The sequence below is a fragment of the Nanorana parkeri genome, unplaced genomic scaffold (genome assembly GCF_000935625.1).
Source record: "Nanorana parkeri isolate BGI_ZX_2015 unplaced genomic scaffold, ASM93562v1 scaffold1699, whole genome shotgun sequence".
NCBI classification, from domain to species: domain Eukaryota; kingdom Metazoa; phylum Chordata; class Amphibia; order Anura; family Dicroglossidae; genus Nanorana; species Nanorana parkeri.
Genome location: NW_017307967.1, coordinates 194,748 through 217,460, shown reverse-complemented (window position 1 = coordinate 217,460; position 22,713 = coordinate 194,748). Strand labels below are relative to the sequence as shown.

The 22,713-nt window shown below is 42.4% G+C and overlaps 1 protein-coding gene across 1 annotated transcript; it reads right to left on the bottom strand.

Moving 5' to 3' along the window:
* Positions 1–5,555: 5,555 nt before the first annotated feature.
* CUNH9orf152 (chromosome unknown C9orf152 homolog) lies at positions 5,556–21,710 on the bottom strand. The gene is made up of 2 exons (XM_018571193.1): positions 21,456–21,710; positions 5,556–6,245 (listed from the first exon to the last, which is right to left on the bottom strand). The coding sequence occupies exons 1-2, from the start codon at positions 21,676–21,678 to the stop codon at positions 5,701–5,703; spliced, it is 768 nt and encodes a 255-aa protein (XP_018426695.1). The 5' UTR covers positions 21,679–21,710; the 3' UTR covers positions 5,556–5,700.
* Positions 21,711–22,713: the final 1,003 nt, after the last annotated feature.

Below are 22,713 nucleotides of genomic sequence, written 5' to 3'. Positions count from 1 at the left end.
TGCAGTCGATTACCGCAATTCATCCAGGTGCTTTTTTTTCATTCCTGCTGATCCAACCTTGCGATAATCGGGGCAGGATGGGGCCGCCGTACGAAAATCGTACGACGGTTCGATCATCGGACGAAAAGTTTCCTCCGATGATCGCAAGGTGTATGGGAAGCTTAACAGATACTATCCTGCCATCCACGGATCCAAGGACAGCACCGTTCTCCACCAGAGCCCCCAGCAAATAGTAGACTGCCCTCCCCCTCTGGTTCTTAGGCGACACCGTTCTCCCTCCGGAAGCTCCAGGGAATCCTAGACTGCCATCTCCTCCGGAAACTGATAAGCACAGATAGTACAAGCTATTGCACAATGCAATCATACCACCCAATTTTCCAAGATGAGAAAGAGGGACACCTTCCAGCAATCTGTTTAGACAATAGACATGCCCCCAGTTATGCAGACCATTAGGCTTGGTTCAGGCCTGCACAACACCCGGGACGCGCATCCCGGGACCGTGCGATCGTGTGCTTGTGCGTGGCCCCATTGATTTCAATGGGGTTACATCGGCGTGGCAATCCCTAAAAAAAAAAGTAAAAGTACCTTTTTTTGGGACACATGATGTGCGGCTTTTTATCGTGTTCAATTGCACGGGCGGAATCCCACGCGATCCGGGGTGCCATTAGAAAATAATGCACCGCCAGCGCAATCGGCTGCTGTGGGCGACTGTGGCCGCGCAGCAATACGTGCGTTTTTGTGCACGATTGTCGCGCGGCAAGGAGTCACCCAGGCCTTAAAGCGAAACTAAACTCAGGAGTTAAAGGAGAACTATGAGGTGAGTGAAAATCACTCAGCCTCATAGTTCGAGCCGACATGTGACAATAAAACTGTTACACGTCGGCTCAATAGATCGGGAAGTGAGCAAACACGTACCGTCGCTCACTCACTTCTCAATCTATCCCTGCAGAGAGCCGTGACTGTCACTCCAGGCTCCCTGCAGGGATTCCCCCCTCCCCTGTCCGATCCTCCAGTGCTGACTGGTGGAACGGACGGGGAGGGGGCGGGTACAGCTGGCTCTGCCTTTAGTTAGGCAGAGCCAGCTGTCACTCAGCTGGGTGGATCTCCACAGTAATGTCGGGATCTGTCCCGGCTGCGGCGGTCTCACTATACAGTGAGCTGTAGCTCGCGATTTACTGAGCTTTGGGTCACGGGAGGATGCTAGTTTGTGTCCTCCCGTGACTATGGGGAAAAGCACTGACCCCATAGTTCTCCTTTAAATCTTAAAAATACATAAAAGTACCCTAACTATTAACATAAATGTAGCTTATTTGTGTATCACTCGGCTGTAGATCCTCAAATCATTTCTGAATTGGTGCTGACACTGTCCTTCCTTCTGGAGGGTGGCTACATTTGTTCCCCATGGTCCTTGTGTGTGCTCTCACTCCGGCGTACGCGGCGCTACCCATCATGTGTAGCGCGTTCGTCGTTTTCATACGTAGACGCACCTGACGCGTGTTTACGCGGCGACGCGCGTGCTCGCGGGGGACTTTACATTTTTTTTTATTATTATTAGATTTATTTTATTTAATTGTAATTTAAAAAACTGTTTGTTTTTTTTACTTTACTTTGACTGCTGTCACATAGGGGGGCTTACAAGTCCCCCCATGTGATAGCAGATGGTGGTCACAGGTACTCTTTAAGGTGATGCTGGGGGTCCAAAAGACCCCTAGTGTCACCTTTACACTAGAAATAAGCTATTGAAGTGCAGATCGCACTTCAATAGCTTCTAGCTGGGCTGCAGGAGCCCAGAACTGACAGCCCAGGGACCGGAAGTGATGCACTCTGCATCGCTCCCGGTCCCATAGAACGGGGAGGGGATCGATGAACGGAAGTTGGTCGACCTCCTCCCCAGCTCCTCGTGGACACTAAGGACGCCGGTCCCGGGCCCGTAGGAGGGGCAACAGAGTCCGGGAAGCACGGCGGGGGGGGCGGCCCCTTCTTCGGGACACAGAAGCGATCTGGCGACAGGTAAGTCGCCAGAATCGCTTCTGTTGTAAAGCCGACAGTCGGCTTTACAAGTTTAAACAGAGTCCCGGCGGCAATAGCCGCCGGGAGGCTGTTTAAACAGCCCCGATGCTGGTGACGTACACTGTACGTCGTCAGTCACGAAGGCTTTAAATAGGATATCCAGGATTCTTTTCAATTAACCCTTGCAGTGGGACTTCCCTTGCATTGCAATGGTTAAGTGCTCATTTAGGTCCATGGATGAAAATAATGAAGATATACTGTATTTTGTATATTATATTGTAAAGCGCTGCGCAAACTGTTGGCGCTATATCAATCCTGTATAATAATATACAGTACTCACCCAATCCTAGGTCCCTATTGGCTGCTGGACTGGTCCCTGCAGCCTGCTTTTCCCCGGGCTCCGGTGGTCTAAGGACCCGTGACGTCATCACATCTAATACGTACGTGTCTATTAGACGTGAAGACGCTGAGGGACTTACCACACCCAAAGCGGAGGGGGATAGAGGTAAGAGGTCACTGCCGCAGGTCCAAGGATCGGGTGAGCATATCTTCTTTATTTTTGCCCATAGATTTTAACCCTTGTAGACTTTGGCCCCACTGCAAGGGTTAATTTTTTTTAAAACTGGAATTCTTTAAAAAAAATCAGATTGTTTTCGATAGAGATCACTATCCACCATGAAGTAAAAACCAAGAAGTAAAAGGTTACCATGTTTATTTATTGTGTTTGTTTTACATCAGCTGAATTCAGCTACAAAGAACAATACAGGAAGAACTGTTTCAATTTAAAGCTGAACACCAGGCACAGAAACTTTAATTTAACTATACTCCTTAATAGCCACAAAAGATATAAATCCACTTTGTATGCAACAAATGCCTTTGCAAACCCAGATAACACCTTGAAAAGTAGCAATGACATCATCACTGTGCTGCACATAGCCTGTACAAAGAGCAGAGCTATGGGAGGGGCCCAGCAGGTCCACCCACTAAAGGGGCGGAGACAAGACCAGTCACCCTGCACAATGAGATAGCAGCAGTAACCGGTCTTTATTATGGGAAGCTTCTGCACAGAGTCAGTTTCATGTTGGATTGCTGCACAGATATGGTAGAAATACAGAAAGCAAACCAAGATTCAAGAAAGAATACACCTGCCTCTTGTATATAGACCATATTTGTTTATCCCGGAGATCTGATTTAAGGTGCACCTAGTGTACTGTCAGGATATATTGGTGCATTTAGCTCTACAACAATCAGGACCTTTCACACTAATGCTCTGTGGACACATGAGATGTAGTAAAGGTAACATCTGCCTGTCCCTACAAAAAACTTTGCTGGCTGGAGATCTGTGGTGACTGGACCCTTCCCCTTTAATTTCCTTTACCATTTGCTGAAGCAGCCTTGTGCTCCATGATCAGAAAACCGTGGGGAATGAGCACATTACTCCTAAATACCTCTCTTTTTCTTCTACTGCCAAACCTTTTTTTTTAGATCCAAGGCCCCATTCACTGTAGCTTATCATGTGACTGAGCTTATTGGTTTGTGCGTTTTTGTCACGTGTTCACATAGGGCGGCCCATTCATCTCAATGGGCTCTTTTACATGCGACAAACGCAGCAATTTCTCTAATGCAGCTGTTTGAGCTGCGAGCTTTGTGAATTTTTGGACCATGCATTTTTCAGTTTGTCGCATGTTTTCACACATGAAAAAATATGCACCTTTCTTGCTGCGCTTGTGGTACCATTAATAGCAATTCATGGGCACGGCCAGTGTGAAGGTAGCCTTATGTATGGATCTGTAGAATAATGTTTTTTTTAAACACTTATTTTAGAAATTTAGGAATGTAACAGAAAAATACTTTTCCTGCAGAAAATGCTGACTCGGGCTCCCTTCAGTGCTGTCCACGCGGCTGAAAGCCTAGGCTATTGATTCTATGATTTTAAGTAAAAGTGAATATCCTCCCCATCAGAGATCTTGATCTAGGATGTCAGACATGTGGGCAGCACTGAATTGATCCTGGAGTAGCATTTTCTTCAGGGTAGGTAGGTATTTTGGCCCTTCTGTTACTTATTTTTCCTATTATAGAAAGACTGTTGGTATAGCTTTTTCAGTTGCAGCACCTGTTTCAGTGATAACTGTCAAAAAGTGAGGTTTTCTCTCACTGTGAAGTGAGTTCTTTTCTCTTCTGGTTCAGTCTCAAGCACAGGAAATGTGGTGAACACTCCCCAGTGGGACCTAGATAGACATTAAAACCTAAAAGAGGTTCCAAACTTTTTCCTACTCAAAATTTAGAAAAAGTTTTGGCTGGAGTTCTTTGTAGAATGAGTTTTCCCTTAAAGTGTATGTCCATTCAAAATTGTTTTGAATAGAGTTGGAAAGGCTTTGAACTTCCTGCTTTCTGGAGCTCCATTTCAGAGATTTACTCTTACTTTCTGTGTTGCTGACAACTGTTTCACCAGACAGGAAGTGAGGTAAAATCTGCAACAGGAACACAAGACTGATATAAAATTCTTCCCTCACTTTGCCGGGTGCTGCTGCATCTGAGGTCTGGTGAGTCTGGAAATTTGTGCTGTGATACTGACCCCTGTTCTCTCTATTATCTACTACTGACCTCTGAACTATGTGATACTTACTCCTGAACTCTACATTACTTACTACTGACCCCTGCTCTCCATGTTACATACTACTGACCTCTGAACTCTGCATTACGCACTTCTGACCTCTACACTGTGTGTTACATGCTACTGATCTTTGCATGACCTGCTCTTGACCCCTGTGCTTTGTATTACTTACTCTTGACCTCTGCATTCTGTGTTGCATGTTACTTACCTGTGCACTTTATGTTTCTTACTTTTGACCCCTGCACTTTGTTACTTACTATTGACTGACTCCCTCAATTCTGCGTTACTTACTCCCGACTCTGTGTGACTTACTCTTGGCCCCTGCACTCTGCATTACTTACTCCTGACCCATGCACTCTACATTACCTACTCCTGACCTGTGCACTTTGCATTACTAACTCCTGACCCATGCACTCTGCATTACTTACTCCTGACCCATGCACTCTACATTACCTACTCCTGACCTGTGCACTTTGCATTACTAACTCCTGACCCATGCACTTTGCATTACTTACTCCTGACCCCTGCACTTGCCATTACTTACTCCTGACCCCTGCACTCTGCAATACTTACTCTTGACCCCTGCACTCTACATGACTTAATACCAACCTTTGACCTGTACGTTACTTTCCACTGACCCCCCAACTCTGCGGAGCTACTGACCCCTGAACTCTTCAAATCTTTGCTAGGTAAAAAAGTGCACTGCAGGCTGGTGATCTTTTAATATCTTCCATGTTGTTCAGTTAGATCTCCACGTCTCCAGGGTTGCCTACCCCTGCTTTAATGTTTTCATTTATGACAAGTGGTGTGGAACGGTATTCTGTTGGAAAGGTTTTCCTATCTTTAAAAACTAAGAGATACTCTGAGTTGCCATAACTCAATGGAACTGCGCAACAAATGTAAGCCTTTAGCTTCCTAAGTCAAACTATATCCTAGTGACATATGGTAATGTTAAACGTCATAACAAAGGTTTTATTGTTCGGTTTAATTTCAGACTTGAAAGTTAAAGTGCAAGCTAATTGAAAATGTTCACATGAAGGTCACATTACTTTTTGATGGATTTCCAAATATTTGCTTTAATGTGTTACATATAAACCAAGCTTTCTGGCTGTTTCTGATATATGTGGATTTTTCTTCTGAGGAAAGGGATAGAAGAACAGTTTCTCTGTGGGGGAAGAAGGTTTGGAAGAAGGAAACTGATAGTGACCCCAGGATGTAGGGATTGGGTGTTGGAGGGATGATTTCCTGTATAGACTATTGAAAGACTTGTCATCCTTTTTCATTCCACAAGTTTCTATTTCTCCTGTAATGTCTTCTGAGTCTTTCCTTGGCTGCTGTTCAGAGCTCAGCAACCTGTTAAACAATATACTTTTATCAATGCCTTTCTTGTGTTCAACTGTCCTTTCATCATAATTGCAATGACAATCCATCTGCACCATGCGGTGAATGCTCAGGTGAGCGTGCCATGGGCCATGCTTGTCCTTCAGATAGTTCTTATCCAGCAGTTCCAGGGCGACCTCTTTCACGGGGATCTGTTCTTTAAATGGCTTCGTTTTCTGAACTCTCCTAGTCACAGGAACTATGTTGAGGGTGGAATCCCTTGAAATCAGTTCATTTTCACCTAGAAATATAGAAATGTTGTTATAGAACTCCGATCTTCTTAAATTGCAGTAAATTATTTTTAAATTCAAAGCAGATGATGAAACTTAAAATATACAGTAGTTCAAGGCAGAAAATGTTTTTTCTAGTATTGGATAAAGTGGGGAAGGATTGGAACTCCTGCCATGTTTTTACTGGTATCAGGGGTTACTTTGTAGGTGGGACATTTAACAGCAGGTCTATAAAACAGAAAATACATTTGACCAGAAGTTGTTTTGGAGAGAATTTTGCATACATTTCAAGGCAACATTGCCTGAGGTTCATTTATGTGAGGTTCAGTGAAGTCATGCTGAACTATAGTAATTACAGCATGGGAATCTGGTTACTTATTACATGCTGATGGGTCAGACGAGCCACATGGATATTTCATTTATATGTGGAATCTAGTCACCAGCTGCCGTTGTGTAATTTGGTTGTATTTCCAGAGGCGAGATCCTTCTGTCCCTGTTCTCACTTATGTTTGAGTTTGGGTGGTCCCATTTACAAGGGGTTATCTCACATTTACGGTGGAACCTCTTGTACTTTAAAGTCTGCATTGAAACATTCAGTGATTTAAAGGCCAATTGAGGCTACATTTTTATATTTGTAAAAGGTCCCCCAGGTTAAAAAAAAAAAGTATCTTTAATACTGTTCCCAGCTGTACCTCTTCTTTACCACACGATGTTCTAAGTCTTCTAGGTTGAATGGTGCCCATCGTCACTCAACCCAGCAGACTGAGGACCGTACTGTGAATGCAAAAGTTCATGATCTCACCCCTTGAGGCGGAGTAATCATGGCACCCTTCATTCACACTGTACTGGTGCAGAAAGTGGCACAGAGGTCATGACCTTAGGTCCCCTCTCTGCATAAGTAAGTACAGCCCAGCCTGAAGAAGAGGTGATGATGAAAAGGACTCTGCAGTGTCATGTAACCAGCCTGAAGACTTAAAGAAAGGGAAGTGTTAAAGCAAAAAAAAGCATGAGGCACAAAGCAGGGAGATGGATGGATTTAGGGGGAGCATGAATTCAGCTTTAACTTTCTGGGAAAAATAATAAAATGTTAAAAAAATATCAGTTTAGATTGACAGACCCTTTAACCGCTCTATTAAATGTACCGTATATACTGTGTAAGAATATGTTATATAGTACTTTAAAGAGGACAGAGCCATTCATAATAGTCCCTGTCCCTAAAGGAGTCTCACTCTAGTGTCCATATTCTATAGGGCCAATTTGGTGTCTAATGAGACACTGTCACTAGGGAAACAACACTGGTATTGTGCAATTATTGCGATGATTAGGTGTGAACAGACCCTCAAGCAATAGATTTTAGCAGAATAGTCATACCTGGTTATGATTGTAGCTGTAAATTTGCTGAGCACATATACATCGATCAGCCATAACATTATGACCACCCACCTAATACTGAGTAGGTCCTCATTTTGCCACCAAAACAGCCCTGACTCATTGAGGTATATATGCTACTAGACTTCTGAAGGTATGTTATGGTATCTGGCACCAAGCCGTCAGTAGCAGATCCTTTAAGTCCTGTAAGTTGCGAGATGGGGCCTCAATGGATTGGACTTGCTTTTCCAACACATCCCACAGATGCTTGATTGGATAAAGATTTGGAGGGCAAGTCAAGACCTCAAACTCATTGTTGTGTTCCTCTTACCGTTCTTTAAAATTTTTTGCTGTGTGGCAGGGTGCAATTATTCTGCTGAAAGAGGCCACTGCTATCAGGGAATACCATTTCCATGAAGGGTTTTACTTGGTCACAATGTTTAGGTGGGTGGTATGTGTTAAAATAACATCCACATGAATTGCAGCACCCAAGTTTCCCAGCAAAACATTGCCCAAAGCATCAACTTCTGCGACAAAATGTTCACTTGCTGCCTAATATCTCCCACCGATTTCTAGATACCATAACGAGATAATTTGTGTTATTCACTTCACCTCCCAGGGGTCATAATGTTATGGCTGTTCAGAGTATATCATTGTAACATCTAAAACTGGCCATATACAATTGAACTTTATACATTTCCTGCTGAATAGCCTAAAATACAATCCGTGGGTGGATCGAAAATTTCAATCAACTTTTGAGGAAGGAGCTGGGTGGAAATTGTTGACCAAATCAGCTACAGTCACTGTTCAGGTTATCTGACAGCTTAGGAACCGGCTGTCAGAATACGGTAGCTGGCTCTTTAGCACGGATGGGGGAATTGAGTGATTTTTCTCAAATCTTAAGGTGTATGCTCAACTTATAAGTCATACGAAGGTAGACGATACATTCAATGTACAAAACCTGTGATAAATTTGCACCAGAAAATGTAAGGACATAAACAATAGAAAGAGCAATCTCATCAGGCGCATAATCCTTATAATAACATTGGTATCAGTAACCTTTTGTGCAAAACATAGTGAATGATTGTACTAAACAGCTGGCACTTTACCTATCATATTTAGTGAATTATTATAAAACTCTAGGTCTAGGTTGTTTTGTTTCACACACAATTACACAATAAGCTAGGCAAATGTCAGAACATGAGAAGAACAATCTATTGTGTACACTGACAAAACAATGATAAAAAAGTAGAATGACATTTCAAAGCAAGGACATAATGAGTGTTTACAAGGGTTAACGGAGTGTATTTACCAAGGCTCCTTGGCACCTACAGATGTAGATGAAGTAACCTTGTACATGTGGCAGGAAATTCAGCATTTTGGAGTGAATCCAGTATCTTGTATGCCACCTATATCAGCTGTTCTACAATATCTACAGTATAAAGGCCTCATTCACCCGAGAAAAAGGCGGCACGTACAGCTCCGTGCTGCATGCATGGCTGTATCGGGGCAGCTCCCGGGAAGGACAGGTGCTGCGTGTGATTAGTACGCAGCCGCCACCCTACGCTCACCCCAAGTGCAGGTCCGTACGGCCCGGACGCAGACAGGATCCATCCTGTCAGCGTACGAGTACGGACACCTGCACGGACGTGCAGGGCGGGTGGGCGTAGCGTGGCGTACGACCATGTACTCCCATAGAGAAGGACAGGGGCTGCGTACTAACCACAGCAGCATGTGTCCTTCCCGGGAGCTGCCCAATACGGTCGTGCACGCAGCAAGGAGCTGCTTTACGTGCCGGCTTTTTCTCGTGTGAATGAGGCCTTATGCCCACTGCACAATGGACTAGTCTGTGCTGCACAGGTCAACATCTTTCAAAGGGAAGTTTAGAAATACAATTAAGCACACCCTTCCCCTGACAAATTAAAGGGCACCTGTGCGGAGAAATATTGCCGGCTCCTCCTTCTGTGACTGAATCAGTGCCCTTTTCTAAGTTCTAATTTTATTTGCTGCATGCTTGCCCTGCGTCTACAGTTAACCAAGTACTGAAGTTAGGGACAGCAAAATTATCATTTTCATGGAGGTTAGCAATGGTAGCCCCATATTTTTCTATGTTTATATAATAATTAGCCTGCAGCCTCCACCACCTTCTGGTTGGTACTCAGTACTGCAGTCTGGTCCTGCTGGAGCTGAACACCTGTCCAAAGCCAGGAGTGCCTAAAAGAGAAGTAAAGCCAATTATTTATTTTTTTTACACATTTGTACATCTACTAATGTACTGCTGTGATCCAAGCTCAGCATATAGTACTATATGCTGACAGGCCAGAGCCACTCTGAAACTGATAAGAATCCCGACAATATTGTCGGTAACCACCCCGGCTGCCTGATTGACAGCTGGCTCTGCCTCTCTTGAGCCAGCTGTGCCCATCGGCTATTCTGTCTGGCCCTCCAATGAGTGCTGGAGCAACAGAAAGGGGGAATCCCTGACAGTCACTGCTCTCTGCAGGGAGGAAAAAGGGAACTGATGAATTAGATGTTACATGATCACTCAGCTCTCAGCAATATATAGAGCTGGCGCGTGGCAGTTAAAGTGTTCCATGCTGGATATAAGTATATTGGGAAGAGTATATTTTACTCTCTCCCAATACTTCTCCTTTTAAATGCACTTCAGAACATTCAGTCAGTGCCTCATCAGAGGTGTGGCTTGTTATCTGTCTTGCAAATTCATGCCTTTAGAGTTCTCTTCTTTATTAACTTGGACTTCCTTGGGATTCTGTTTTTTCTGTTGGTAACTCTGAACTCCTGTTTGTCTGAGCTCGTTCCTGCCTTGTGATTCTGTACTGTTTGTGGTTCTTTTTGTTCTGTTGGCTGTTACTCTTCAGTGACAGAGAGGATCCATGGTATTCAGTGACAGTATAGGTGTCTGTTACAATGTTTTCCAAAGATTCCAAACTAACAAATTGTTAATATTAATAAATAACAAATAATGTTGAATATATTGGATGTCATTTCCCTGCCAGCAGTACCATTCTTGCCATGATGCCTACCCGAAGCAGAGGAAGCAATAAGGATGAAGACACTGTCCCAATGTCTACAGAAGCAGAAACAGAGTTGCAGATAACCTTTTGGTTGCTTGCAACCCAGAAATCTTTTAATATGGTTGGAAAGGAGGATCTGGATTCCCAGTCTGGCAACTGTGTTGTATGGCAAAAGGACTGGTGTGTCTAAGACAACTTGATGGCCCGTTCAAACCAAAATCGGAAGGAATTTGCAAGTAAACGAAGGGTTCTCCATTGTCTTCCGTTCCATTTAAAAAAAATATGTTTTTCTCTTTTTTGCTAATCTTTATTTTCATTAACAGGTCCTGAGTGGATAAACATCTATGTTTATGTATTTCTTCCGTTCCATTGCAATTACATCTGGTTTTGTTCTGTTACATTACTTTGCGCTGAAAAAAGTAAGGCATGCTCTCCTTTTTTTTCCATCGTACTGAAATGGAACGCAACGGGGTCGCAGCAGTGTGAACTGGCTCCATTCACACCCATACATTTTTTGGCACCCTTGTGTTAGCATCCGTTGAAAAATGGATTGCAACACAATGCAACGGATCTGGTGCGAGTGAAGGTTGATGTGAGTTCTTCTGGAATGTGTATACTCAACTACATTTGAATATACCAACAAAATCCACTGGTGTCTAAAGCATGTCTGTGCTTTGCCTTGGTTATTTTTCCGAATAAGAAACTGTGCCAATATATGAATAAAAATTGTTCATCTAGGCTTATGTGCAGAAATAAGGGTTTGATGTTCTTAAAGACACCCTGTAAAAAAGTGCAGGTAAAAGTACAGAAAAATCAAGAATTTGAATGCTTACTTACTTTTTTCTTTCCATGAACATTTTTTTTTTTATTGACTTGCACATTTGAACTTGCTAGAGAATTCGACCACCCCAGATAGAGCGATTCCCTAGCACAGCCAGAGTTCTCCAATCCTCCTGCCACTTAGCTCTCATGGGAGTTTCTAATTGCTGTCTGTTCTGGCCCAGCTCCTCTGTCCCTCGCTTCCCTACAATAACTTTTATTTAGCTGCCGGGGAAGAAGCAAAGAAAATGCTATAGATTGTTACTCGAGTGACAGCTCTGAGTTTGCGGACATGACATCCAAGATGGCGGTGCCCATCAGCAGTCACATGCCTTTGGATGTCTACACAAAAAGGGTTTTACAGATAAATAATGTGCATAAAATACGCGAAATTAACATATAGCCTTATGGGAAGATTGTTGTGGAAGTGAATGGTCTGGCAACAGGGTCTCCTGCCTTTGTCAGGTACAGTTCTATCTTACCTACCATCCAGTCACTGTGCTAACTTCATACATTTAACAATTGCACATAATGTGTCTTTGGTATCACAAATAATCTTTCTGTACAGAAAGAAAACGTATTCCTACAAAATGTTAGTTGTTAATAAGGTCTGACATTTTTCATGCACTTATCCATAATACTTTCTCCTAGCAGGTAAATCAAACAGGATAAGGAGTTATCTAGCTAAAGCCCTTACATTCATGAATCAATACTGACTCCATTAATGTCTGCAGAGTTAATCTTTGGAAAAAAAATGTGGGGGCAACTTGCAAACTGCTTATTGACCAAATCTTTCAACAGCCCCTCTATCTTGAGAGAAAAAAATGTCACATCTTTAAAAGATAAAAAGAACTTAAGTAGGCACAAGCCTAGACTAAGAAGATGACTTCAAAAGCAAATTCAGAGAAAAAAAATGATTTCTGTGTGTTCATAAAAAACACTGTTTCAAATGTTCCCAAGACTCTAACAGCCTGGTATATGTGGAAATGACAATCATTAGAATCTGTGTGCAGCCACTTCTAGATAAGCAGGTCTAATCCAGAGATTAAACGGCTCCATTCCAATGATGGAATATCAGCTTCCCCTATTCTAATCTATCACCATTTTTTATGGCATCAGACAGTGGACTTTATAAAACAGTAGCTTCTCTACCATTGCAAAAATGCATATTTTAGAGGAATTTTTACCAAATTTAAAAGCGTCAAATAGCAAAGGTATTACTAGAGACGTTAAGGTGACCGCTGACACTGCAGTGTATAGTTTAAAGCTGAACTCCAGCTTGGCCCAATGTGAGTATGCATATGTCATACCTTAGTGGTCCACAGTAATTATGTATAGCTTGGCCCAATGTAAGTGATGTGGTCCAGCAGGGTGCAATGTAAGTAATGTGGTCCAGCATGGCCCAATGTATGTATATGTCATACCTGAGTGGCAACAGGGATCATGTAAAGCACTGTAGCATCCAGAGCTACTATAGTGCTGACAGCAATCTTCTGCACCTGGAAGATCACTGTCACCACTATACCACCACCACCACCACCAACTACTACTACAGTACCCTACAGGATCCCCATGGGCCACTCAGGTATGACATATGCATACTTACATTGGGCCAAGACAGCCCAATGTAACTATGCATAATAAGTTATACATAGAGTTCAGCTTTAAGATGCAAACACACATATATAACATAATGGTCATCTGGATTTAAAAGAGAAGTATAGCCAAAACGTTTTTGTGGTGTTAGTTCTCTTTTGGATCACAAGAGTACATTTAGTAATGGCCTCCTGTGATCCAAACTCAGCATATAGTGAGCTACTGCCCACTATATGCTGACAGAGCACAGCCGAGCTGCAGTCGAGAGAGGGCCTGGCCGTATTGTTGGGATCCACCCCACTGCCTGATTGACAGCTGGCCCTGCCTCTAGAGCCCTCCAATGAGCACTGGGAGGAACAGAGAGGGGGGGGGGATCCCTGCAGTCACCACTCTCTGCATGGAGCAGCTGTGAGTTGAGCGATCAGTGGTTTGTGATTGCTCAGCTCTCGAGTTATAGAGCCGGCTTGTGACAGCTGCAATGTCACACGCCGGCTCGAACTACTGGGAAGAGTATATTTTACTCTCCCAATAGCTCTACTTTAATTAAAAATGATATTTGTTGGCACATATGAGCACCACCCTATAGTGTAACGGTTGTTAAACTGGAGACCCAGCGCCAGAAGAAGATATTCTGATGTTACAGAAACTAGTCAACAAGGACACATAAAAAAAAAATACATTCACCTTTGAGGAAAGACTATTAGCCCTCTGTGGGGCGCTAAACTCGGAACGCATCAAAAACGTGCAACATGCTTGCGGTTCCATTACTAGTTATTGGCACCCCAAACATGGTCGGTCAAATGCGCAGTTCTCCCCGCGCTTGCATGTGGTAATATGTGCACAAACGCGTGGGAAAAAGACACAGGACGTCTGTAGCAGAATTTTCTATATGATCTACTTTCCCGTGTTTGTTGCGTGTGCAGGAACCCATTGAAATCAATGGGCGATGTATGGCAAATGCGTTCCTACTAGTGGGACTTAAAGAACGTTGTGCTACTTCATTGTTATAGTTTTGATTTTATGTGAATGAGCACACACACTTGTGTGTATTTTTGTGTAAGTATTCCAATATGATTAGCATTTTAAACCATCCTTTGTTCTCAGTGCACCGTTTGACTTGCCTTTCCTTTTCTTTTCCTGGGTTTCAGAAGTATTTATGTATTGCCAGAAAAAGCACAGCCATAGACAGCTATAGACACAAAGTCCAGCAAACGATATGGAGCAAAGGCTGCACACAATGTTCAGTTCAAACCGTCTTTATTCCACGTGGAAAAGTCCGATGATCACCCGACCTGGCATCCTCCATCCCTGATGCATTTTCCCCAACAAGAGCTTAATCGTAGAAGACTGCTGTTATCTGGAAGGAGACAGCAGTCTCTTTGCAGTGGTCCAGCATGCCCCCCAACTGAGTATCTAGGGCTCTCCATTCAACAGATAGCATGAGCACTACTAATTCTAGAGCTCTAGCTGTGACACAATGGGGGTGTGCCAAACCTCTGCAGAGAGACCGCATTTTCCTCACAGATAGCACCAGTCCAATTTTGCTGGAGGCAAGGGCTAAGCATACATCTACAAACATTTCTGTAGATAAATAAAACCTTTACCATTTGTGCTATACTAATGCAATGTAAAAGTATTTGTATTCACAATACTATGTAATCAAATGATTTAAAATGAATACATCTGTAGATGAACTGTTTTTATAGTTATTCATTGTCAGCTGGCAAAAAACTGGCCTCATACTAGGCACACAGTTTATATTTCTGACTTCATTTGTTGTATAAGATAACACGAGCCACACCTGAGAGATTAGGATATATTTGAATACACGGATGTTGTGACTGAGATTAGACTTAAAATTATCCTTAAACACAAATGTGTGAGATGGATTAACAAATGCATTTAATTCTGAGCCAAAACAAACTGGCACACAGCTCTACTCTGACAGTTCTTTAGAAAGAATGATTGATTGAACTGAGTAAAAACTTGATAAAAAGGAGATATCTGTGATATAGGCACTATCCTTACCTGTCCAGCGGCCCAAGTCTTGAAACGCTCCGTGGCCGCTTCCGGTATTCCACATGTCTGGGTATAAACTGCTAAATCACCAATCTGAAATAGTGATGACTCACTCCTGCACTGTAAGCGAAAGTGGAATCCATGTCATGGTTTTATCTGATTGGTGAAATAGTCAGTTTTTTTAAATCAATGGGCAACGCGCGGCAAGTGTGAGAAAAAGCGCACACGTGTGTTCTCCGTACTCCAAGGTGTCAACAGGGTCCTAAATGTGTTCCTTTTGTGTTTTTATTGTTTGTTTCCATTCTTCTCTTCTAGTGAGAAGAAAAAGATACAATGTATCTCTTTTTCCTCACAGAGGAGAAACAAATGGGGAGGATTCTACAGCTACTGATCACTGTGATCACGGCCAATCACAGGCTATCACAGTGATCATGAACTGGTCCCCCCGGTTCCCACCAGCGGGTCCCACCAGCTGTCAGTGACAGTTCGGTCTCTGTGGTGGGGATGCGCTATGACATCTTGACGTTGCATATATATATGTGGGGCAGTCATTAAAGAGATAATACACTCAGGAGTTCAATCTTAAAAATACTTTCAAGTACCCGAACTATTTACAAAAATTGTGTGCATTTGCACATCACTCAGCTGTAGATCCTTATGGCCTTGTTCACACCAAACGTGTTCCAGGAGCAGAGCAGTTACAGACCGGAGCAAAACTGCGTCCAATGTATTCCAATGGTATTTTTAGCTCCAGTTCACATCGCAGCGTTCCGTTCCAGAGCAGGTAAAAAAACTGCAGCAGGCTGAAAGCCTATTTTAAACTAAAAAAACAAAACATTTTTAAATATTTTTTTTACCCCAAAACGGCCCGGAACGCACCAAAACGTGACAAAAACGCGGCACAACCCACTGCACTGCGTGTGCAGAAACTCATGCAGATCTGCTCTGCATTTGGTGTGAACAAGGCCTAAATCATCTCTGAACTGGTGCTTTTGTTCCCCATGGTCTCTGTGTGGGTTGTAAAGTAGCCATCACCCCAAGCTCACTCCTGTGATGTACTACAATCTCACTACAAATGAGTAATCTAAACGTGAGATTGTAGTCCATCACAGGAGTGAGCTTGAAGCAGTGGCTACTTTACAACACAGACAGGTACCATGGGGAACAAAAGTAGCCACCCTCCAGAAGGAAGGACAGTTTCAGCATGAATTCAGAGATGATTTGATCTACAGCTGAGTGATGACACAGATAAGATACATTTTTCTTAATAGTTAAGGTATTTAGATATCATTTTTAGATTTTAATCCTGAGTTTAGTGTCACTTTAAGGAATTAACAGACAAAGGGGGTAATGTTTATTGAGATTTGGCTACGTTAGCTAGAAAGTTCAAGATTACGTAACTCAGATTTTTTTCTTTCTTCTTGCTCAATGAAAAGTTGAATTAACTGAAAGCTTTTAATGTCAGAATGTTGTTCTAACTTCTTAACGTGTCCTGATCCTGGATAGGAGGAGCTCTTAAACCTCTCTGCTAAGAGCTGCATGTAGACTGCAAGGAGAATTACCAGGTTATACTGTATTCCTCATTTAACCCCTGAGCTCTGGGATATTCTTTCTGTCATCCATGCCCTAACACTGCTCTCTCAGTTAATTCCCCTCCCATGCATGTGCAGCAGGACAATCCAAGCCCACTCAGCAGTTCCGTCAAGAGGAGTATATTGAATCCGAACAATAAAACTATATAGAACAAGAAGGTCAAAGAAATGTTTAAAGTTCTTATACAATACTTCTTTCACATCAGTGATTCAAAGTATTGAAGCAGAAGGACCGGCATGACTGCTATGTAGGCAACTGTCATTTTCATACTACTACATTGTAAGCTTTCATGAGCAGGGCCCTACTAATCCTCCGGTATTGAAATTGTTTTGTACCTGTCGTGTGTCTCTCTATTTTGTAAAGTGCTGAGCAAACTGTTGGTGCTATATAAATCCTGAATAATAATAATAATAATAATGAAAGCTCATCAATTGCAGCCTTCATGTTTCTCTAAAAACAGGCTTCCTATAAAGCTGAACTCCAGGTATAAAGTAATCTGCATATTTACATTGGTTCAGCTTGGCCCAATGTATATATGCATTATATTATATTATATGCATATAATACACCCTGTGGGCTGCTGGAAATCCTGTAAGGCCCGGTGCACATATGGGTGGCCCGGGACCCTGCGTTCTGGAACAGCGTGTTCAAATGTCGCGGTTGCTGTGCAGCCCCATTGACTTCAAATGGGTCATATCCGTGCAGCAACTGTGGCAAAAAAGCTCATGCACTTTTTGTGTGACAAGGGACCGGCCACAAATTGCGGCCCAAAACTGCAGATTGATGGCCACGATTGGGGTGCCATTAGAAATAAATAGCACCACAAGTGCAGTTTTTCGGTTGTGCGCGATTCCGGGCCGGGCCTAAAGCACTTTAGAGCTACTACTTTCAACAAATAAATACTAGGCATTCTCTGATTGGATAAGGGGCAGTGACATCATGATCTGGCCCTTGTCCAATCAGAGAATGTCTTGTATTCAATTATAAAAATACTAGGTGTTCTCTAGAATGGCCACTGTGCTGAACAAGGAACCCTCTTTGTTTTCAGAGCAGAGGGGAAGCCACTCAGCTCGGCACCAGACCAGACCTGTGGCGGATGCCGAGCCGTGCTGTCAGTAGCTATGTCTGGCAACACGTCCATCTCACTGACATCACTGGTTGCCAGGAGCTGGGCAGGATGCAAACCAGAGCATCACACTCTGCTCTAGGCAACCAGTGATGTCAGTGAGCTGACCGGGATGCCAGACAGAGTGTCACAGGTTGCTAAGAGGTCTTACCAACTTAGGGCGCAGTGGCTGGCCCCCCAACACCCAGCCACCCCCCATTGAGATGAGGCAAGTGCCTCAGGCTGCCTTATTATAAGGACAGCCCTGCTTGTAAAGCAAAAGTAATGAGCTTTAATGCATTTACTATCAAAGTCATAGTAATTAGGGGAGTTTTCAGTTTTTAGTAAATTATGGAAGTAAAAAATGTAAAGTAAGGTGGGAATGTCGCCCATATCAACCAAACATCTTGATCTTCTTCCAACTCAGGATAAAAAATAAATGCAGCAATTGGACATTTCAAAAATGAAAAACTGGAGTTGGCTTACATAGTTAAAGTAAAAGCTTGGAGCTTTAAACAGCTGGAAGTAAAAACTCTGAAATTCATTAAAATACACAACCTTCTCACACCAGTCTGACAGGATCCTCCCATTGTTTTCAGCTGTACTTTTGTACTATTGCCCATTACTTTGTGGCATATGGACAGGAGTGAAAAACTGTTCTGCTGGAATCCAACGAAAAATATTAGAGTGGGTGACTTTGGCAGTGTGTATAAATCTTTCAGAACTTGGGTGCTTTGTCAGACTGAAGAAATGATTATGCCAGCCAGCTGGGAAAATACAAGTAAAAACATACAACGCAGACACAAAAAACTCCAGGGCATCGGCAGCACTTTTAATTCTCATGCGTCGACAACTATTGTTAAAACCTGTTGAGGTGCCCCAGCCTAATCTGTGTCTGCCCCATTGGGTTGTGAACACTGTACCTAACCTTAAATGATCAGGAGCTGTCTTTATAAAACATGGTAATCAGATGTTAAAGTGGAAATGGAGGAGCAGTGTATCAAGTATATATAAAGTCATTTGTTATTCTTCTTTTGAATATTATATATATTAAACACACACAATGTTGCTTTTTAAAGTGTGGGGGTGTAGGCACAAAAAAGTGACCCCCTAATGTGCTTCTTCACCTTAGTCTTTTAGCCTAACCCTTGGACTGAGCCTAACATTTTACCCCCGTGCCACCTGAACCCTTAAACTAATCCCAAATATTAACCCTAAACCCATAACACTAAATTAAGCCCTTAACAATTATCTTGTTCCATAACATAGAGACTTCATTCTTGGAGTGCAGCTCCACTCAAAACTTTGTATTTTTTACTTTTGAATAGAGTGAGACAGGATAAAACTTCTGTTATATGTCCTCATAAAGCTGGCCATACACTAGTAGATTTAATTTAGCTGTGGGCTGAATGAAAAAAAATGTAACCGATTCCCCCATCCACAGAAAGCGCTAAGCGTGGATATGGGACTGCCCCCACCTTGCAGGCTATTGTATTCCGACATTGGTGGGTGTACCACTGTGAGAATACCTGAACAGTGACTACAGCTGGTTGGATGAAGTCACTGTTCGGTTGACAATTTTCCACCCGGCAACATTTTCAAATGTCGGAGGCTGCAGATAGGCCCACCTATGGAGCAAAACCTCTAATAATTTCTAACGCGGAACATTTACCTTGTCTGTGGCAAAAGTGTCTTCTATTTGGGGCTGGTCCCAGCCCGTTGGACTGCGTTGCCCAATAGATTCCCAACGCCTTGCTGTGTATAGAACCTGTGTGCTAATGCAGGCATCATTTTATCGCAGTGCGTTACAACCCCCTGCAACACATCACAATATGCTGCAGTGCAAATAATTTACATAAAAGTTAAAAACACAGCCCAGGCACTGCAATGTGTTATGGCAACGCATTGCATTGCAGTGCACCGTCACTGTCACCTTATTGTATATATTTATAATAATTCTATCCAAGCTTGCATAGGTGGACAGAGATATATGCAGAATTAGATATGTGATATGCTCCATATATTCTTGGGAATATAATGATGTTTGTTAAATATAAGAGCTGTATATTTAGCCCTCTCTGTCAGATATTTGTTAATAACTGTAAATCTTTTTTAAAAATAATGAAGCCAATCCAGGGTACAGGTATACAAATCAATACATAGACATAAGTTACAGAGAAGAACAAGAGGAAAGAACTTATGAAGAGACCGTTCAAAAAGTACTACCCTGAGCATAAAAGTGGCCATACACCAGTAGATCTTCGGTTGGAAATCGTACACGAATGGTCTGCCAAACACTAATCGAACAGTTGATGGTATATCAACGATTTTCGTTTTTGATATTGTGATCGAAATTTTTTCGATTGGTGAGGTTGGAAAATTTTTCTCTGACCGAACAAAAATCAATAAATCAGTGGGGTTTTCATTCGTCAAAAATCGTGGCAAGAACACAGCACAGGTGCAAAGGAAAATTATTTAGGTCGGTCGTCAAAAACTGGTTGGTCAGTATGGTTAATGAACGATTTCTGGAATCGACATTTGACTATGCTTGATGGGATATTTGAAGTATAATCAAATGAGGGTTTGTGGTGGAAAAGAAAATTTCCGACCGAAAATGTACTAGTGTGTGGCCACCTTAAGACAATGCAGCCTCATGCAGAGGATCCCGATAATAGAGTTACATACCCGCGACTGCATTAACCTGCAGAAGAATGTTAACCAGCAGAATGAAAATTTCCTGTCCGATATTTTTTTCTACAGTGGATGTTTTTTTTTTCTGAAGGTATTTACAATAAATAATTGCATTGAGATTTGTGATGTGAGATCATTACCAGAACATTTATTTTGTATTTGGGACAGACATTGCATGTTTTCTAAATACCCCATATATGAGGCAATTCAACATTCCAGGCAATTGCAACACATTTCTGGCGCCGTGACTGTAGTCAGTAGCCTTGCGCAAAATTAATGTATACTGCGCCACATTTTAATTGTTAGTACCGGCACATGCGACAAATTCAAGTAGTTAGAAGATAATTTATACAGATACATAGGCATAGACATAGGCAATATCAGTGAAAAGGTAAGTAGTAAGTGGAGGTAAATAAGACCTGTTCCATGTTGAAGTAAATTGTGTGACAGATTCATATACACCTTACTAGTAAAAAGATAGACACCAAGGTAAATCCGGTACGTCTGTTTATTCATGTACTTGTTGCATATTCAAAAACACTAAATACACTGTTTCGGGGTCTCACAGGATCTCCTTCATCAGGCAAACAAGATTCATATACACCTTACTGACGCGTACATGAATCTGTCGCAGGTCTTGACATTTGTTGCACTATTGCGAGACAAATTTCTAATAAGAATCTACAAGACTCTTTATGAATTTCACAGCCGGATAAGACGGCAATAGATGTGATCCATATGGAGCTCTTGGATGAAGAATAATTATAAAACTGTTTCGTTTTTTGCATTCCCTAAAATCTAGATTATCTTGAATGACTGGCACTTGCAGAACGTACAGAAGTACACAGATACCAGTAGCTCGGCAGGTGTGTAAAACATTAACAACTGCTTATGTTTTGTCTTGCTTCAAAACCTAAAATCATCAACAAAATATACATAGTATATAATAATATACTTCTGTGAACTTCAAAGTGAAAGCTTATCAAGCCACGTACCTGCTTTAAACACAATTATGTGAGTCTGTAACTTTTGCTTTTGCTTCATGCCGAAGTATTGTTCCTCAAGATGACTGATATCCATTTTGCTGAGCTTCCTGTTGCCGTCAGCAGGATCCTTGTAAGTGTGAGTCACCGATAAAATCTCGCTCATATATTTATACGCCTTTAGCATTTGTTCCCACAGAGAGAACTGCTGCAAACAGCCGCAGCACCCAGACATCTTCTTCTGTACCTTGAAACAAAGCACAGTTAAGTTCAAAATCAGCCACCAATTAAGTTTTGGAAGCCTCCAGCTGCTGCCAGAACACCAGGAACACTAACTTCGATATCCCAGTAACTAGTTCATTTGTTGCAAATATTTCAGGTTGGCCTGGTTGTCTTAGTTCAAAGTAAATGATAAGTCCAGCACACAGAGATTATTGACTTAAGGTAGAACAGAAATTGTAGCCAAGGGAAAGTAATGGGATTTACAGAAGCCAGAAGGGAGGAACCCTTCACTACATCTACATGAAGGAGAATGACCTGGAAAATGCATAATCCCCCAAATTAAGCATGACATAATAAAATTACCATGGGACTGGTGGTTTTGCCATTTGTAAAATAAGAGGAAATGAAGAGCAAGAGTGTTACCTAGACAATCAGGAAATAGACAGTTAACATAAGCGCACAAATCAGAATTTATTTAAAGGAGCACTCCACCAAAGACAAATTGTGTCAGGAATGGTATATTAGTCCCAGCAGTTGACATCCTTTCCATACAAATGAATGTGGAATGTACTGCACATGAACATTCTAGACAGGAGACTTTCTGTGAGAAGCCTAGGCAGCTTTCAGCTGGATGCACAGTGGAGATCTACGAGGAGTGGGGACCAGTAAGTGTAGAATTTGTGGTGATGCTAAGGCAGGGGTGTGCAACTCCGGCCCTCCAGCTGTGTTTTAACTCCAAATCCCAAAATTCCTCTGCCTCTGGGAGTCATGCCTGTAATGGTCAGTCTTTCAATGCCTCATGGAACTTGTAGTTCAACAACAGCTGGAGGGCCCACCCATGTACTAGGGGGATAAGGGGGTTATTTATATGATAACTTCACTAAAAGCGCAGTTATCTCTTAAAGTGAATCTACAAAGAAAATAATACATACTTAACACTGCCCACCCTGCGGAACGCTGCTTTAATGATGATAAATCTCTGATTGATGTCTCCTCAGAAAATGGGGTGGCAGATTGCTAGTTCCTCGCTGGGCTCAGGGGTTCCTCC

Bases quoted from the DNA above. Each gene is read 5' to 3' on its own strand.
- CUNH9orf152 (XM_018571193.1), bottom strand. From the start codon at position 21,678: ATGTCTGGGTGCTGCGGCTGTTTGCAGCAGTTCTCTCTGTGGGAACAA. The intron at 6,246-21,455 runs GTACGTGGCTTG...CTATATTTCTAG, and splicing joins CATAATTGTGTTTAAAGCAG to GTGAAAATGAACTGATTTCA.